The following is a 17,408-nucleotide window of genomic DNA, read 5'->3' as shown; positions in this document are numbered from 1 at the left end:
CTTCCGCCGACGTGTCCAACAGCCGGAGCCGACTAATTTGCAAAACCCCGAGGCCAGTAAAGCTCTGAACGGACCAAAGTGCCATTCGTGCGTCTTCGGAAAAAGACCAGTCAGGAAACGGGCTCTTATTTCTGATCTTTATTGGTTTTGACTCCCCTCCGCCAGCGTACAGCGTGGTGTTGCAGTGGCCCAGGTACCCCTCAGATGTGACTTCTCAGTTTTCCTCATCTGGAGGAAGACATGGGGGGGAGAGAGAAGGAGAGTTTCCAGTTACCACAACAGCTTCGCTCCCACTCTGAATAGAAGCCACAGAAGGATGATGTTACGTGTCTGTTTTTTTTAAATAGACAATATTTCATCTCTGTGGTGCAGTGCGTGGCCTCAGAATTACATCACATTTTCATTTAATTAATAATTCCTTACACTTCTACAGCGCTTTTCTGGACACTCTACTCACAGCGCTGTACAGGTAATGGGGATCCCCTTCACCCCCCACCAGTGTGTACCCCCACCTGGATGATGCTCCAGTCCGCTCCCCACACACCAGCTCTCAGTGGGGAGGAGAGCAGAGTGATGGAGCCAGTTCAGAGAGGGAGGTTATTAGGTGGGTACCCCTCCAGGTACTGGCCAGGCTCACACTGCTGGGCTCCAGTGTGATAAGAGCTGCTGGCTAAGAGCTGCTTTACCTTTTGCTTCAGTTTTACTGGGCAAGAACCAGTTTCCACCACAAACGCCCATACACGCAAAAAAAACACGTCGCTCCACCACCTCCACTTTGACCCACCCTGACCTTCATCCTCCTCGTCCTCCTCCTCCTCCTCCTCATCCTCGTCCTCGTCGGAGCTGAAGGTGCCGTCGGGGAGGCTGTAGATGCGGATCACTTGCTGTGGGCAGACAGGTCAGACACTGAACGCCGGCCCAGGGAGCCGGCCGCGAGCGGAGCAGGGACAGAGCCTTTACCGAGCAGAAGCACCGCCCTGCGGCGCACCTGAACACGGGAGCCGCACCTGAACACGGGAGCTTCACGGTCTGGGACTACGCACGAATAAATAAGAGCGACAACAAGTGCGCCTCAACACAGAGAGATCTAAGAAGGTGGCACGCTCACACGGTGGATGAGCGCCTTAAAACCTCCGAATTTAACAGCCCCGTCCTGGCTGGCCGGTTGAGCAGGGCTGCACACCTCCATTGTGAGCTCCGAACACCCCCCCCCACACCCCCAACCCTGCACCCCGGAATCACACTACCAAGCACGCAGCAGGGCAGTATTTCTCAGGGCCAGTGACACTGGGTGGTTTCAGGTCCCGGTGCAGCACTGCAGGACGGAAAACTGAGAAACGCAGTCGCGCTCCGGGCTCGGTCCGCACGGCGCCGCTGCCCCTCTCTCTCTCACCTTGTTGGGGTCCTTGAGGATGAGGTACTTGCCCTCGTCCAGCTTGCGGCAGATGTCGATGACGCAGCGCAGGATGCCCCAGGCGTTCTCCATGCTCAGGTTGATCTGGCTGGCGAACTCGTTGGGCTTGAACTGCTGGGTGCCCAGGATCACGTGCCGGGCGGAGTCCTTCACGTGGTACCGGGACACGTACCTTCGGAGAGCCGAGGTCAGAGAGAGGGAGAGGGGTCACGGGGAGGACAGGCTCCCTAATCCGAACTCGAATAAAAGCAGGGAGAGGTGGGAGGGAGGGAGGGAGGACGGGAGAATGCGGGTCTCCAGGTGAAGAGATCAGGAACACGGAGGATGGGATAAAAGCTGAAGGAAAGGGAGGCGGACGATCCCGGTCTCGCTCCAGTCCCGAGATCCTGCTAGTCCAGGGGTCTCCGACCCGGACCCTGGAGAGCCAGCCCCAGTCCCACAGGTTTCACAGGCAGCATTCACATCAGGCTATCAAGACCTGGAGCCACTTAATGGTGCTCAGTTACACAGGCCGGCGTGCCCAGTCACGTTACTTTATACATCACTTGGAACAAGAATCAATCAGAATTCCCTTCCCTGAAGCACCACTTGCTAAACTGGTCAATTGCTTAAAGAACTGTTCATAGGTCTTTATATATCAGGTGGTTTAGGATGACCCCTCCCCAGGACCAGGACGAGACTCTTGTGTTTGGGTGACCTAGAAGACTACCTGGATTGGGGCTCACTGGGACCCTGATTTAGGGTGACCTAGAAGACTACCTGGACTGGGGCTCTCCGGACCCCTATGCTGGGGTGACCTATAAGACTACCTGGATTGGGGCTCTCCGGTACCAGAGCGGGAGACCCCTGCGCTCGTCAGTCATTGACGGAAAGAACAGAGGAGGTGAAGCAGGAATGTGGGAATAGGAAGCTTGTACGGTCCGGTCAATCCCGACAAAGTAGGACTCACCCCAGTTTGAGGTACTCGGACCCCGCCAGCATGGCGCAGCAGGTCCAGCGGGCCAGCTTGTAGCTGTTGTTCTTCAGCTCGGTGGCCAGAACCGCGCCCCTCTGGGAGTCCAGCTTCTGACGCCAGTCCACACCGTTGCAGTGCTGCGGGGGAGGGGGGAGAAAGGGGGAGACGCTCTCAGAGGAGGGCCACACGCGCCCGGAGTGGGAACGCGGTCACGCACACTCCCCCTGCGGAGGGGGCCCCAGGCACGAGCCCGGGATAAAGCCCCCGACGGCAGCCGAGCGGGCAGGAGGGGACACGCGCTCACCCGGGAGTCCCACTCGTTCAGGGTCTTCACGTTGATGAAGGACACCTCCCCGTTGGCCCCCGTCATCACCCCGTCGTGCTCGCAGCGGACCATCAGGTCGATGTCGTCGCCCAGCTTCCACCGGCGGTACCTGCGGGGGATCAACCAGAGATGCTCACCAGTTAAGTACGCGTCCAACCGCAGCGACATCTACGGGGTGTGGGCAGCATGGGGCCCTGGGTTCAATCCTGGACCTGGGGTGCTGTCTGTGTGGAGCTTGCACGTTCTACCCACGTTGGTGTGGCTTTCCCCCCCCCCAGTCCAAAGACATGCTGGCAGCTTTACTGGTTTTGAGTGTGTGTGTGCCCTGTGATGGACTGGCCTCCGGTCCAGGGTGTACCCTGCCTTGTGCCCGCTGCATGCTGGGATAGGCGCCGGTTTGCCGTGCAACTCTGACTTGCAAGAAGCACCTAGAAACTAGACGGGATGGATCTGCTGGGCTTTTCTCCCTTTCCACAGCCTGGAGGTGGAGAAACTCCCAGGGCGGCTGGCTAAGCTGGTGCATGATGGCTTACAGAGGCCTGCTTCCTGTATAAGTGCAGCTGGTTCTGTTTTAAAGAGACGTCCTGTGTTTTTTTGCGTGTGTGGGCGTTTGTGGTGGAAACTGGCTCTTGCCCGGTAGAAATGAGGCAAAAGGGAAAGCAGCTCTTAGCCAGCAGCTCCATCACCCTGCAGCCCACTGGAGCCCAGCAGCTGTGAGCCTGGCCGCTCTGCCCGTGGAAGCGGACTCACCTGTACGCTACAGAAGCCACCTCGCTCTTGTCCATGTCCTCCTCCACGAAGGGGTTGGGGTTGGGGAACTTGTACTTCTCCGATCCCTGACACACAGAAGACACGAGAGAGAGAGAGTGTGAGCCATGCGCAGGCCCCCCACTGCCACCCCACCGCCCCGGGACCCCGGCGCATCCGCCTGGAGCCAGTGCCAGCGTGGTAAACACCGCACGGCCGCAGGCTCTGCTCAGGAGCAGGACAGGGCAACCGAAACGGGAAGGCAGACCCGCAGGGGCCCGGCCACACGGCGGCAGAAACGCAGCAGCCGCCGAGGTCAGGAGTACGCTGGTCGCCGGGCGAGGGACGAGTCAAGAGGCACTCCATCCCTCCTGCCCAGGCCCCCCCCCGCGCAAGACCGTTAAAACAAGCGGAGATCCCCTGCGGGGTAACAGGCCGCCGCGACCGGCATTCATAGGGAGAGATCCCGGGCTCCTCCCGGAACCACGGGTTCTAAGGAAGGAGAATCTACCGATTCCCCATCACAGTGTGTATCCAGAGGTGGGAGCCCAGGAAACGCACGCATGTGTGTGTGTGCGTGGCGTCGGTGATCCGGGGAGGGGTCCCCTGCTCCTCACCATGCGCAGGCACTGCTGGGAGAAGTTGTGGTTGATGTAGGTGGCCTCCATGGCCAGGTTGCGGGGAGAGTTGAAGGAGTTGCCCTCGTCCTGGGGGGGCTCGTTCGCCGTCTCGCTCACTGTCAGCAGGTCTGGGATCGGGGGGAGAGAAAGGTCAAATTAGGGTCAGCGCAGTCCCCCCAAAACAAATGCCCCCACTCCCCTTTACCGCGCTCCGGCGGAAGCCCCTCGGAGCTCACCGAAGTCGGAGTTGTCCCTCTTGTCGAAGAAGAGCTTGTTGCCCACCCTCTGGACGATGATGTCCCAGGAGTAGACGGAGCGGGTGCAGCACATCAGGGTGGCCAGGATGGCGTCCGTGGCGAAGACGTTGCCCTGCGTCTTCGCCAGCTGCAACGACACACACACACACACGCGGGAGGTCACTGGCACAGCCGGCAGACTCGAACCCGTCAGCGGGCCTGGTCAGCTCACATGGGCTTGTACAAAATAACCTGCCAACCAAATTCCTATGAACCCTGCGTCACGTAACTCCTTATAATCGACCCCCTTTATTTTCAATTGGTACTCAGACTGTAATGTGTTTGTACAGCTCGCACGGGCTTGTAGAAAAACTTCGGCCCCTCTGCAGTGCAAGCTGTGCTGCAGGGATGCAAGGATATCAACAGGAAACTAAATATCAACAGGAAACATTTTCCACACTTGCTAAAACTAAATCGGAGGAACCTTGGAGAACGGGAGATGATTCGATCTCTGTACAAGTACAGGTTCACCCCGTGCTGAAGACGGAAGAAAAGAAACAACGTTTCGCACCCGAAGAAGGGTCCGCGGCTGAAAGGCTGTTTCTTGTCTTCTCTTCCCAGCGTTGAATGAACCTGTACTTGTTCCTAAAGTCATGTACTATGCCACATGACAAAGGGCCACCACTGCCCGCTGGACGATGGTACAGTATTCACTCCCCGTGTGTTTGACCAGCGCAGTGACAACCCCCCCCCCACAGTGTCTGTGTCTGTGCCTGGGGGGGTAACAGGCAGCCCGGGGTCACCTTGCGGATGACGGGGTCGTCGGTGGTGGTGACGGTGTGGAAGATCCTCTTGATGCTCTTCAGGGGCCTCTCGTTCCGGGTGGTGACGCGGTCGAACGCCTTGTCGTAGTACTCCAGGGCCCCGCAGCACTCGCTGAGGGGCAGAGAGGGGTAAATACAGGGGTACAGGGGTATATACCCTGTCACAGCACTCGCTGAGGGGCAGAGAGGGGTAAATACAGGGGTACAGGGGTATATACCCTGTCACAGCACTCGCTGAGGGGCAGAGAGGGGTAAATACAGGGGTACGGGGTATATACCCTGTCACAGCGGTTGCCAAGGGGCAGAGAGGGGTAAATACAGGGGTAGACACCCTGTCACAGCATTCGCTGAGGGGCAGAGAGGGGTAAATACAGGGGTATATACCCTGTCACAGCACTCGCTGAGGGGCAGAGAGGGGTAAATACAGGGGTACAGGGGTATATACCCTGTCACAGCACTCGCTGAGGGGCAGAGAGGGGTAAATACAGGGGTACAGGGGTATATACCCTGTCACAGCACTCGCTGAGGGGCAGAGAGGGGTAAATACAGGGGTATATACCCTGTCACAGCACTGGCTGAGGAGCAGAGAGGGGTAAATACAGGGGTACAGGGGTATATACCCTGTCACAGCACTCGCTGAGGGGCAGAGAGGGGTAAATACAGGGGTACAGGGGTATATACCCTGTCACAGCACTCGCTGAGGGGCAGAGAGGGGTAAATACAGGGGTACAGGGGTATATACCCTGTCACAGCAGTTGCCAAGGGGCAGAGGGGGGTAAATACAGGGGTAGACGCCCTGTCACAGCACTCGCTGAGGGGCAGAGAGGGGTAAATACAGGGGTACAGGGGTATATACCCTGTCACGGCGGTTGCCAAGGGGCAGAGAGGGGTAAATACAGGGGTAGACACCCTGTCACAGCACTCGCCGAGGGGCAGAGAGGGGTAAATACAGGGGTACAGGGGTATATACCCTGTCACGGCGGTTGCCAAGGGGCAGAGAGGGGTAAATACAGGGGTATATACCCTGTCACAGCGGTTGCCAAGGGGCCAGAGAGGGGTAAATACAGGGGGTAGACACCCTGTCACAGCACTCGCCGAGGGGCAGAGAGGGGTAAATACAGGGGTACAGGGGTATATACCCTGTCACGGCGGTTGCCAAGGGGCAGAGAGGGGTAAATACAGGGGTATATACCCTGTCACAGCGGTTGCCAAGGGGCCAGAGAGGGGTAAATACAGGGGGTAGACACCCTGTCACAGCACTCGCCGAGGGGCAGAGAGGGGTAAATACAGGGGTACAGGGGTATATACCCTGTCACGGCGGTTGCCAAGGGGCAGAGAGGGGTAAATACAGGGGTATATACCCTGTCACAGCGGTTGCCAAGGGGCCAGAGAGGGGTAAATACAGGGGGTAGACACCCTGTCACAGCACTCGCCGAGGGGCAGAGAGGGGTAAATACAGGGGTACAGGGGTATATACCCTGTCACGGCGGTTGCCAAGGGGCAGAGAGGGGTAAATACAGGGGGTAGACACCCTGTCACAGCACTCGCTGAGGGGCAGAGAGGGGTCACCGCAGTCGCCATGGGGACCGGAAGAGCCGGGTCCCTTACAAAACACCCATCATGCCGACGCTCCCATCTGGCTTCAGAGAGAACGCAAACACAGCAAGTTCACAGGGCACCACGTCTATCACGACGGGCGCTGACTGCAACACGCCCTGCGGCCTTTCTCCTCGGTTAAGGAGCAGACATTCAGCTCCACCGAGCAGGACGAGGAGTGGTGTTCTTAAGGGGACCTATAATTTCCGTCACGGAACCAGAGTAAAACCTGTACTGCACCCTCCTCCGGGCTCCAAAACCCCACGTGGCTTCTGCATGTTCTCTGGGGGGGGGGGGGAGAGTTCTGAACGACCGACTGACGTGCAGAAAGAAAGGGAGGGGTCAAGAGAGGGGGTACTCACACGTCGACGGGGTCGGCCACCTCCATGTATCTCATCTTCATGAGGCGGGGGAAGTCCATCTCCTCCTTCACCTCCCAGTCGCTGCGGACCTCCACCGAGGAGTCACGGGGCTTCAGCTGTGCCTGCCGGAGCAGGGCAGCCTGAGCGCATATTCACCCGGAGAGGCCTCCACGCTCAGGCAAAAAACGAACCGGAAACACTCGGGATCGCTCTCAAGCGCAGCGGTCCCTTGCACCAGACTGCTGGCGACCCCCCGTCTTAATCATTCCGTGGGCATCAAATACTACCCGGGATTGAAAAGACTACAACATCAAGAAGCTGTAAAAGAGAACTGGCAACCCCCCAGTGCACCCAAGCAACTTGCGGCAACTTATTTCAACTCTTAAGCTCCGTTTCGCGTTCGCTTGGAAATAGCCTTGACAACTAACCTGCCGCATACGGTCGTAAAAGAAATGACCCTGCATGGGTGCACAATGTAATTCTATCAAGGCACGAGACATTACAGGCCAAGCAGGGGGCGTCGGCTCTCGTGACGTCCCAAGGCCACAGCTGCAGAGGCAGATGGGAATCCCGCTGCAGGTCTGTCCAGGAGCTCCCCTTACCTGTGATTTCTGGTCCCATTTCTGCCGCACGCCGAACTGCTTCTGAAACTTCTTCTGCAGCCGCATGCGGTCCCTGACAAGGGGGTGGGGGGGTTACACAAGAGAGTCAGCTCTCGGCCCAGAACCCCCAGCAGCCCCCCTGTGAATAACCTCACGACCATACCGGGCGCTGTCCTTCTGCTGAAGCCCAACACCCCCAATCCCGCCCCCCCCTTTCCCAAAAAACCGCTCTTCCCTTTTCAAACCCGAAGGGGCACGCTCACCGAGGGTCCCGCCCCACCGTGCAACGCGGACGCTGCAGAACCAGGTCAATTAGAGGAGACGCAGGTTCCGAACCCTGCTCCCTGCCGAGCTCCGCACAGAAGAAACTGTCCAGAGGCTGCAGGAGCAGCTGTGGAGTCGTGCCCAGGGACTTGGCCTTCTGAACCGTCACGAAGGCTGAAAGCCATCAATGTCTGAGGCACCGCGCATCTGGCAAACCTTTCAGAAGGGCTGTCCAGTGCCAGTGGTGGCACAACGCTCAATTTTAGCAATCGCATTTAGCAATATCCATTTACAAGGGCCAATACCGCACTACTCCTCTCGCTGCACTGTAAATGGACTTGCAGCTGCTTGCAAGGGTAACCGTCTGCAGAAACCCTGCGGGGTTCAGCGTTTCTAACACCACCCCCTCCCTCCCCTGTCTCCAGCCAGCTCGGTCTCCTCTCACCTCTCCTTCTGCTTGGCGCTCTTGGGCAGAGTCTGCATGTTGAACTGCATCATGTTCCTGCGGTCCTTGTCACGACGGAGATTCCTCTGCAACACAGACAGGCACAGACTGCATTAGGGACAGGAGCTCTGATCCTCAGGGACGGACAGACAGGCACAGACTGCATTAGGGACAGGAGCTCTGATCCTCAGGGACGGACAGACAGGCACAGACTGCATTAGGGACAGGAGCTCTGATCCTCAGGGACAGACAAGACAGGCACAGACTGCATTAGGGACAGGAGCTCTGATCCTCAGGGACAGACAGACAGGCACAGACTGCATTAGGGACAGGAGCTCTGATCCTCAGGGACAGACAAGACAGGCACAGACTGCATTAGGGACAGGAGCTCTGATCCTCAGGGACAGACAAGACAGGCACAGACTGCATTAGGGACAGGAGCTCTGATCCTCAGGGACAGACAGACAGGCACAGACTGCATTAGGGACAGGAGCTCTGATCCTCAGGGACGGACAGACAGACAGGCACAGACTGCATTAAGGACAAGACCACAGATTCTCAGAGACAGAAGCACAAGCTGTGAAAAAGCCAGACTGAAGTTTAAGGCCGACTTCAATCCTCTTTGACCAGAGGATGTTATTGAGTGACTCTCAAAGTTAGGGCGATGGCCGCCTGCTCTGTACCCACCACGTGGAGCTTCTTCTCTGCTTGGCTTGTCTCAAAAGACGCTCCACGACAAAAAACACGATAACGGATACAAACGGAACAAGCATCTGCTTCCTGTACCGTCACCTCTTCCGGAGACGGACGCAGTCTGAAAGTTGTACTGAGCTACCCAGAGCCCCTCCGTTCCTGCACGCCTGGCAGAGACAGACAGACAGACACACAGGGCCGGCCCCTCGTACCTGCGCGAACCTCATGCGGTTCCTCTGGTAGGCCGTCTTCTGCGTCTTGGCCGTATCCACCAGCTGGAAGCTGGTCTCGTCCTCCTCGTGGAAGTAGGCGTACTGGCTGCCGCCGCCAAACTGCGACGAGTACTTATCTGGGAGACGAGAAGACATGCGCTTCAGTATCCAACTCCGCGAGCACACTGCACTCGGGGGAAGCCGGGGAAACAAAAACACCACCAGACTCCCAGCTGCTCAGCATTCTTCATCCGTTTGAGGCTCCGCAGGCCGCAAACCCCCGTACTGTTTTCACTGCTGGAAGCCATGTCTGCGGCCGAGACGACCTCAAACTCCAGGACGCCCAGCAGGCCGAACCCGAAACAGCCCAGACTGCTCTGCTGTGGGAGTCCCGTCCTCCTCCCCACACTTCCAAAGTGAATCCACAATGGAAAAAAAGATGCCAACGCCGGACAAGAAACTGAGTATTCCAGCTCCAGGTAAGTCTTAACTCATTACAGATTCGATGAGTAACAATTAATATGTTGCTTTCAATATATGTAAACAAAGTGGCTCCAATGCATGGCCCTACATCAGTGCCCACTAAATAACTTCTCACACCTGAAGAAGGCTCCACGGCCGAAACGTTGTGTTTTCTTTCTCTTCAGCAGGGAATAAACCTCTTACTTGTTCCACTAAATACCTTCACACTACAGTCGCACCACTCACTTGTGTATCTTTTGTCTTGGTATGTCGCTCCTGTCCAGTCGGCGACCTGAAACACAGAGGAGGATGAGAGGGTGCAAGCCACACGCCCGCTCCCGGACCCTAAAACCAGGACGACAAGGGGAAAGTCGGGGCGTCCGCGGCGGCACTCACCTTGCCCAGGCGGTCCCCCTTGCTGAAGGGCTGGTAGGGCATGTCCTTGAACTGGTCCGGCACTGCGCACGGACCCCACCCGCTCGGGTTATCCTGGATCACCGGGGCGTGGAACTTCGCCATGATCCCTGGAAAAGGGGGGGAGAGAGAGAGAGAAGGCACCTACAGTCACGGCTCGGTGGGCTGTAGCTTGGAAGCAGACGCACAAGGGGGGAAAAAAAACACTCGATTGTGTGATCTCGGTATTACCCAGTTTAGGAGAAACCACAACACACCCACACCCACCCCCCACGGCCAGGCGCCAGGTCTCAGACTCTGTACAGCACTGTTTTCATCACTGGTCTCCAGGGACACTGTCAACCTGTCGGCTTGCGCAGTGGACTAGTCATCACCGACCTGACACCTGCAGTCGGCCCGATCGGGGACACGACTAGCTCAATGCGGCGATTCGGGGCTCAGGCAGGAGGAGACCCAGAATCCCCCCCGTCCCTCCAGGAGTGCAGCTGCGCCCCCCTGCTTCATCTGGGACTTCAGCCCCATGACTGAGATCCCAAGAGACGGGGCAAGAAGACGAGCCAACCCCCCCTCTCGGGTAGTAAAGTGTGAGGGTGTGAGCCTTCTTCAGCCTTCACACACCTGAAGAAGGCTCCACGGCCGAAATGTTGTGTTTTCTTTCTTCTTCTTTTTTTCCCCAACATGGAATAAACCCCATTAACTATTTCCCCACAGGCGAGGTGAATTACACGCCTCCCCAGTGGCGCTCGTAAACGCCAACAGGTCTGCTAGCAGGCACGACGCTGGCCGTGCCTAATGAATGACGTGTTGTTTTTCCCTGCAGAACAGCTCGATTCCTGGTCTTCCCAGAAACGCAAGACCTCAGCTGTTTCCGGAAGCGGCCTCGTCGACGGTGCCTGCTCCAATTCCTTTACAGCTCCTTTCTTTCTAACGTTAATAACGTCGCAGATCCAAACACCGGTCTGGCGGGGATTGCCGACAAGCGGACACTCCTGTTGCAAGCCTCTCCAACCGGCCCTGCTCCCCCAGGCGCGACCCGGCCAGTTTCCTGCCCGTGCGGAAAGCAGGGGACCCGCTGGATTTAAACCGCTACCCCACCTCAGACTGGACTGAGAGCCAAGAGCCCCTCGTATTCAATAACTGCAGGACGCCACACTTAACTATAGTTAGTACTGACACTGAATTCTTGCACAGACTTCCTGGGTGCGCTACCGCCCCTAGTTAATCTACATCGGCTCAATCCAACAGCGTTATTTGTATGAAGAACAACATCCATACCTTCAATACAGGCACCGACAAACGGGAAAACTCCCCTGTAACAGTTATTGGGGTTATTTACCTCCGTCTCGGTCTTTAACTCTTGGATGGTCTTGAGATTTTAGTCCCCGGTATCTCACAATTCAACACGAAGCTGTGGCGAAACGCCGGCGGAAGACAAGGGCCGTAAAGCGGATCGTACTTCCTGTCGTGGCCGGAAGCTGCTGCTGTCGAACCGACCAACTCCTTTACGACAGTTTCACGTATAATAATAATAATAATAATTGCTTACACTTATATAGCGCTTTTTCTGGACACTCCACTCAAAGCGCTTTACAGGTAATGGGGACTCCCCTCCACCACCACCAATGTGCAGCCCCACCTGGATGATGCGACGGCAGCCATAGTGCGCCAGAACGCTCCCCACACACCAGCTCTCAGTGGGGAGGAGAGCAGAGTAATGTAGCCAATTCATAGAGGGGGATTATTAGGAGGCCATGATTGGTAAGGGCCAATGGGAAATTTGGCCAGGACACCGGGGTTACACCCCTACTCTTTTCGAGAAGCGCCCTGGGATTTTTAATGACCACAGAGAGTCAGGACCTCGGTTTTTTACGTCTCATCCGAAGGACGGCGCCTGTTTTACAGTATAGTGTCCCCGTCACTATACTGGGGCATTAGGACCCACACAGACCGCAGGGTGAGCGCCCCCTGATGGCCCCACTAACACCTCTTCCAGCAGCAACCTTAGTTTTTCCCAGGAGGTCTCCCATCCAGGTACTGACCAGGCTCACACCTGCTTAGCTTCAGTGGGTTTAAAAAAAATCTTATTTTAGTGCCAAATGTAATCTTACAAAAATGTTTTTTAAACTCATTAAAGTTTCAGTATTTTGTTCAATGATTTCTTCTATTTTTTCCATGCACCTGTCTTTTATCAGTATTCAATATCAATATTCAATATCAGTATTTCTCGGGGAAATAACCAGTATTCTTTGGACATGGTGCTGAATACTAATCCCCAGTGACCACTTTTACCCTTAAAATTTGTCACAGATGCCTCCTTTTACGCTTTGTACGTAGTGGTTTAATGCTAAGTTAAGAATAAAACGCATCTAATCCTAAAACTAAAATTCAGTCATTGAGGACTAGAAATAAATAAAGCATAAAGCACTTGGGGGGCAAAATAAGAGGTTATTCACCAATGAATTGTAATAAACGTGCTTTCCTTTCTCTCACAAATATTCTACAAAGCCTTTACCTAAAGGCGGGGAAGAAATGTATTAAGTAGTAATTATTCATCGTTATTTCGAAATCAGTGGGATTCTTGTGACGAAGAACCGTTTTCAGCGACAAGGGAATGTTGTTGTTTTTTTTACTTTTAGTGCGCTTCTTGTTAAATAAAGTCAAAAGACACGAGATATATAAACCGCCGCTGGGCTGTCGGTCTTATCAGCGATGAGAGCTGAGGCGCCGCGACAGAACGTTTTGCTTTGCGGCACCCGTAGCAGAGTCGTGCAGGACCGGACTCCAGCAGGTAGAGGCAGCGCTCAGGACCCAGTCCAGAAACACGCTTTCAAGGGGTGGGGGGACGTACTTTTTCGGATGCAATTCCTAGTGTCTGCGCAGAATAAGCAGCGCTGGTCAGTGTTTAAAAAAAAAACTCGGCGCCAGAAGTAAATTAAAGGGGCTTCTGTAGATTTATGGTTGGCAGTACTTGCTTTAAGGCAAAGTCTTATCCCCGTGCTACTGCTCGGTAGCTGTTCTACCGCCTACATTGAGCGTGTGCTTTAAAAACATTGTTTTTTTTAAATCAGGCGGTAGTTTTATACGCAATTTAAAGAACGTCAAAAATAACGGCGGCAGTGGAGGAATGAAACGTTTATATAAACTTAGTTGCGTGTTGTTCTGTGGGTATTGTAGGTAATAGTTAAGCTCGCAGCACGCCAAACTACTGTACTGTAAATCTGACTTCTCTAGTTACAGACGCCAGAGCGAAGCTGGGACTGGCGCAGATTGCTTTATATGGGAGTCTTAACTGGTTTTGTCTGTCCGGCGCTGAGCTTGGTCTGGCTCAGGTTGCTCTGTAACTGGTCCGGTCTCTCCTGGGCAGGTGATGTTATTCGGACTCCGAGTTCTGGACGGATTGCAGAGCGGGTCAGCGGTCAGAAACACCTGTGCAGTGAGTATCCGAGAAGAGAACTAAATCCCCGCTCTCCCTTGTCAGCAAGCACTGCCTCTCCTGTCTCTCCTGCGTGGCAGACCCTGGCGATGTCTGTCTGGATACTCAATCAGTAGACTGTGCCTGCTCTGGCACTCCTGGGCCTGTTGTATTTAGTCTTTATAGGTACAGGTCTTTAAACAGGTGTAGGAAGAGGTGTTCTTTCCACAGGTCTTTACACAGGTGTAGGAAGAGGTGTGTTCTGACACGCAGTGCAGTCTGTAAGTATTTGGACACTGACAACATTTGTTGTTTTGGCTCTGCACTCCAGCACACTGGATTTGAAATGAAACAAGGACTATGAGATTGAAGTGCAGAATGTCAGCTTGAATTTGTCTGTATTGGGTGGACCGTATAGGAATCACAGCCCTTTTTATACAAAGTCCCCCCATGTCAGGGGACCAGAAGTAATTTAGGTATATAAATCGGTATAGGAAGAGGTATTCTTTCCATAGGTGTTTAAATAGGTATAGGAAAAAGTGCTCTTTATATGCGTATTTGAAGAACATACTGTACATGGGGAAGTGTCTTCTGTAAATACACATTTTAATGGGTATAGCAAAATGTGTTCTTTAAATGGGTATAGGGCAATGTGTTGCTTTAAACAGGTGTCTGATTAGGTATAGGGAAGGTCTTCTTTCTCTAGGCGTTGTAAGAGGAGGGGAATTAGCTGCCCGGACTGGCCAGGGGTTTGAGGACTGTGATTCAGAGTAACTTGTGGGCCTGCGTGTTAGTTTGAGGATGTGACCGGTCCTGGTGCTGTCTCTCTGTCGTCTCTGCCCCCAGGCTGTGCTGCTGAGCCTGTCGATGCTCGCGCTGCTGAGGCCTCTGGGACTGCGCACGTTCTCCATGGCGGCCGAATCGTACGTCTCGGGCACGCACTCCGCCGCCTTCGTCACCTGCCCCAACGAGCAGGTGGCCAAGGACCTGGCCAGGTGAGGGGCTGGCCCGCCCTCCCCCTGCGTCGCGTTTGCTAGTGTGACAGAGGAGGGCGCCGCACGTGCGGGGCGGGCTGTCTTTGCCCTGCTCTTTTCTCACGCCCTGATAAGAAGGGCAGTGTCGCCACCTCTCTGCCGCAGCCCAGCCTAGAGCATGACGGCACCAAACTTGAGTGGCCTTATCCGAGTCCAGACAGCTGAACATACCCGCCATTGACCACTTTCTATCACAAACCACTGAATCCAACTGTGTCCTTGTATACATGTTTGGAACTGCGTATGAAATTGTAACAGGAATGTACACAAAGAGAGACGGCGATCTTCCCCCGAGCGTATTCAGCGCAGGACCCACCTATTTAACAGGCTCCACTAGTGTGGAGACAGATTGCCATTAATACCGTGGGAAGAGTGTCCGATGTCACCACCCGGGACATTACTAATTCGGCCAGTGCAAAATCTCACCCCATAAGTTCACTGCATCTAATTGATGTTGAAATCCGATTTCTGTGCCCCCCCGCCCCCCCCGGCGGTGAAGCTGCGTGGCGGGAGTGGGGTTGCTGTGCCGACAGCTGAGCCCCTGCTTGTTGTTGTTGTCGTTGTCGTCCTCCCAGGGGGCTGGTGGAGAAGAAGCTGGCGGCCTGCGTCAACATCGTGCCCAAGATCACGTCGGTGTGAGTGCGCGGAGTGGGGTGGGGGACAGTGCTGGCGGGGGGCAGGCGTGTCCTCATCCCGGGCCAGAGCCTGTTCTAGCCCACCGTCACCGTGACTGGGACTGTTCCCCGAACGGCGCCGGACAGGGGGGCAAAGGGGTGATTCACCCGTGGGACGACCACAGATCTCCCTGACCCCCCCCCGGGGACTCGATCCCTAGACAGCTGATCGCTCCGTCCCGCCAGCAGACCGGTTTCTGGTCCGGATGTGGGGGGGTCGGTGCTCGGTGCTGGCAGGGGCGCAAGGGCGCAGTGACACGGGGACACCACAGGGGGGCGCTGTGGAGAGTGGTGGTAAAAGGATGAAAGATTCGTGCTGGGCTGGCTTTTCTGGAGCTGCTGGCCGCGGAGTCTCAGGCAGCTTGGCAGTTCCAGAGGCCGCTGGAGTGCTTCCAGAGGAAATGTTATGTGGGGGGGGGCGGAGGCGGGGATCAGCACCTCGGTTTCCGAAAAGGCCTGGCTTTGATTGCTGTCTGTGCGTTCCAGGTACGAGTGGCAGGGGAAGATCGAAGAGGACAGCGAGGTCTTGTTGGTGAGGGTCCCTTCCTGCTCTCCTACTGTGGCGTCTAGTTCCTTGTTTCTAGGGGCGTCTACCAGGATCCAGCCGGGACTGTCCCATGTGACGCCCCTGGAAACCTGCAGCCAAAGCTTTCTGCTCCAAGCGACAGGCGGCGCGGTCCAATCAGAGCATTCTGCAACTCCAGGCACTGTTGTCCAATCACAGCGTAGCTCCAGGCAGCGTTATCCAATCAGAGCAGTGTTGGGTGTCACATGACTTGGGTCAGTTGAGCTCAAGTGAGTGCCCCGTTAAAGGTGGACTCCGCAGAAAACAGTTACACGGCCTGAGGGATAGGGCAGCACTCTATATACAGCTTTTGGAAGATCGGTTATGCCCGGTATGCGTTTTCAGATTTGAAAGTGAATGAATGCAGGAATAATCAGCAGGAGAATAGTTTTGAAAGACCAGTTTCGCTCAGATATTTATGTACTTTCCTAACTTATCAATGGCCACGTCTTGCTAATATAAAGAGAAACAGGTCATCCATATGCCTACGGTGCATAGTTTTGTAATGTTTTTTATTTTTAAGACTCAAGATGGGGTTGGCTGTTGCTGGGATTCAGGACAGTGTGTAGGAGTTGGGCACCTGGTGTAGCTGTGTCTCATGGCACCACCAGGGTGACTTTACTGCCAGCAGACTGCTGGCTCCCATCACTGGGTCACGAGTCGCTTCACGAGGACCGGTGACCGTTAGTCACAGAGGACAGTCCCGGGACGTCCCGACTGGTTTCCGTCTCGCCATGGATTCCTTGTGATTCCCTCTCAGCAGCGCCTCCCTGTGGTTAGCGAGAGCAGATTGGCAGCCCAGCCTGGTCCAGCATCCTCCCAGCTCTTCGGGACCGTGTTCGGCGCCAGGGGCTCGTGGGAGGGGGGTGCGTCTCTCCCGGACGAGAACCAGAGGCAGCCGTCTGCTGGAACAGTGGGCAGGAACCCTCCGCTGTGCCTTCCCACGAGCCCTGGGGTCTCTCCTGCCCTCTCCTGTGTATATATAGCAAGTTAAACCCAATTCTCCTGCTCCGGGTTTTCAAAAAAAAGAAACATCCCCTGGCTCTGGCGCGCGTTTCTCTCCCGGAGGATGTTCCCCTGACCGTTTCCTGTTCCTACTTCGTTCCGCAGATGATTAAGACCAGGAGCTCCAAGGTCTCGGCCCTGGCAGACTACGTGCGGTGAGTCGGGTTCCGAATCGCAGAGCTGGGGCAGAGCCTTCTCCTCTGCCCTGAGCAGGGTCCCCTGCCTGCCACTGTTCCTGCAAGTTGAAAAACGGATCAATACACGCAGTTGTGTGAATGGAGGCTCTTCGTCCATGTCTTGTAGGTCAGTCCACCCCTACGAAGTGGCCGAAGTCATCAGCCTGCCCATTGACCAGGGCAACCCCCCCTATCTGAAGTGGCTGGGAGAGGCTGTACCAGAGTGAGGCCGGCAGCTGCTGCCACCTGCTGGACAGAACGCCGAACTGCAGGATCCCGCAGCACTTCCGCAGTGCCCGTGCAGCACATTACACATGTGACAAACGGAAAATAAACTGGAGTCATTTGATAAGACATCCGAGTATTTCTTT

General features: G+C 55.5%; 2 protein-coding genes across 9 annotated transcripts; one reads left to right on the top strand and one right to left on the bottom strand.

Moving 5' to 3' along the window:
• Positions 1-123: 123 nt before the first annotated feature.
• eif3d (eukaryotic translation initiation factor 3, subunit D) lies at positions 124-11,639 on the bottom strand. Of its 4 annotated transcripts, none has more exons than XM_088606464.1 (16): positions 11,508-11,639; positions 10,154-10,281; positions 10,004-10,049; positions 9,296-9,432; positions 8,391-8,476; positions 7,682-7,754; positions 7,080-7,201; positions 5,101-5,233; positions 4,298-4,445; positions 4,059-4,189; positions 3,445-3,530; positions 2,674-2,803; positions 2,364-2,506; positions 1,394-1,586; positions 785-884; positions 124-228 (listed from the first exon to the last, which is right to left on the bottom strand). In XM_088606464.1, the coding sequence occupies exons 2-16, from the start codon at positions 10,274-10,276 to the stop codon at positions 215-217; spliced, it is 1,665 nt and encodes a 554-aa protein (XP_088462590.1). In that variant the 5' UTR covers positions 10,277-10,281; positions 11,508-11,639; the 3' UTR covers positions 124-214. The 4 variants fall into 4 exon arrangements, with proteins under 4 accessions (XP_088462590.1, XP_088462593.1, XP_088462592.1 ...); XM_088606467.1 differs by having other exon boundaries at positions 791-884; XM_088606466.1 differs by having other exon boundaries at positions 7,080-7,195.
• On the top strand, positions 11,558-17,391 carry LOC148648680 (protein CutA homolog). Of its 5 annotated transcripts, none has more exons than XM_088606482.1 (7): positions 11,558-11,688; positions 13,536-13,604; positions 14,430-14,578; positions 15,193-15,252; positions 15,778-15,823; positions 16,967-17,016; positions 17,165-17,391. In XM_088606482.1, the coding sequence occupies exons 2-7, from the start codon at positions 13,539-13,541 to the stop codon at positions 17,262-17,264; spliced, it is 471 nt and encodes a 156-aa protein (XP_088462608.1). In that variant the 5' UTR covers positions 11,558-11,688; positions 13,536-13,538; the 3' UTR covers positions 17,265-17,391. The 5 variants fall into 5 exon arrangements, with proteins under 5 accessions (XP_088462608.1, XP_088462606.1, XP_088462607.1 ...); XM_088606480.1 differs by lacking the exon at positions 11,558-11,688 and adding an exon at positions 12,822-12,959; XM_088606481.1 differs by lacking the exon at positions 11,558-11,688 and adding an exon at positions 12,918-13,005.
• Positions 17,392-17,408: the final 17 nt, after the last annotated feature.

This window comes from Lepisosteus platostomus, chromosome 14 (assembly GCF_059453375.1).
Source record: "Lepisosteus platostomus isolate fLepPlt1 chromosome 14, fLepPlt1.hap1, whole genome shotgun sequence".
Taxonomy (NCBI): Eukaryota; Metazoa; Chordata; class Actinopteri; order Semionotiformes; family Lepisosteidae; genus Lepisosteus; species Lepisosteus platostomus.
Note: the sequence above shows the minus strand (reverse complement) of the source record. Positions and strands in the feature narration are given on the sequence as shown.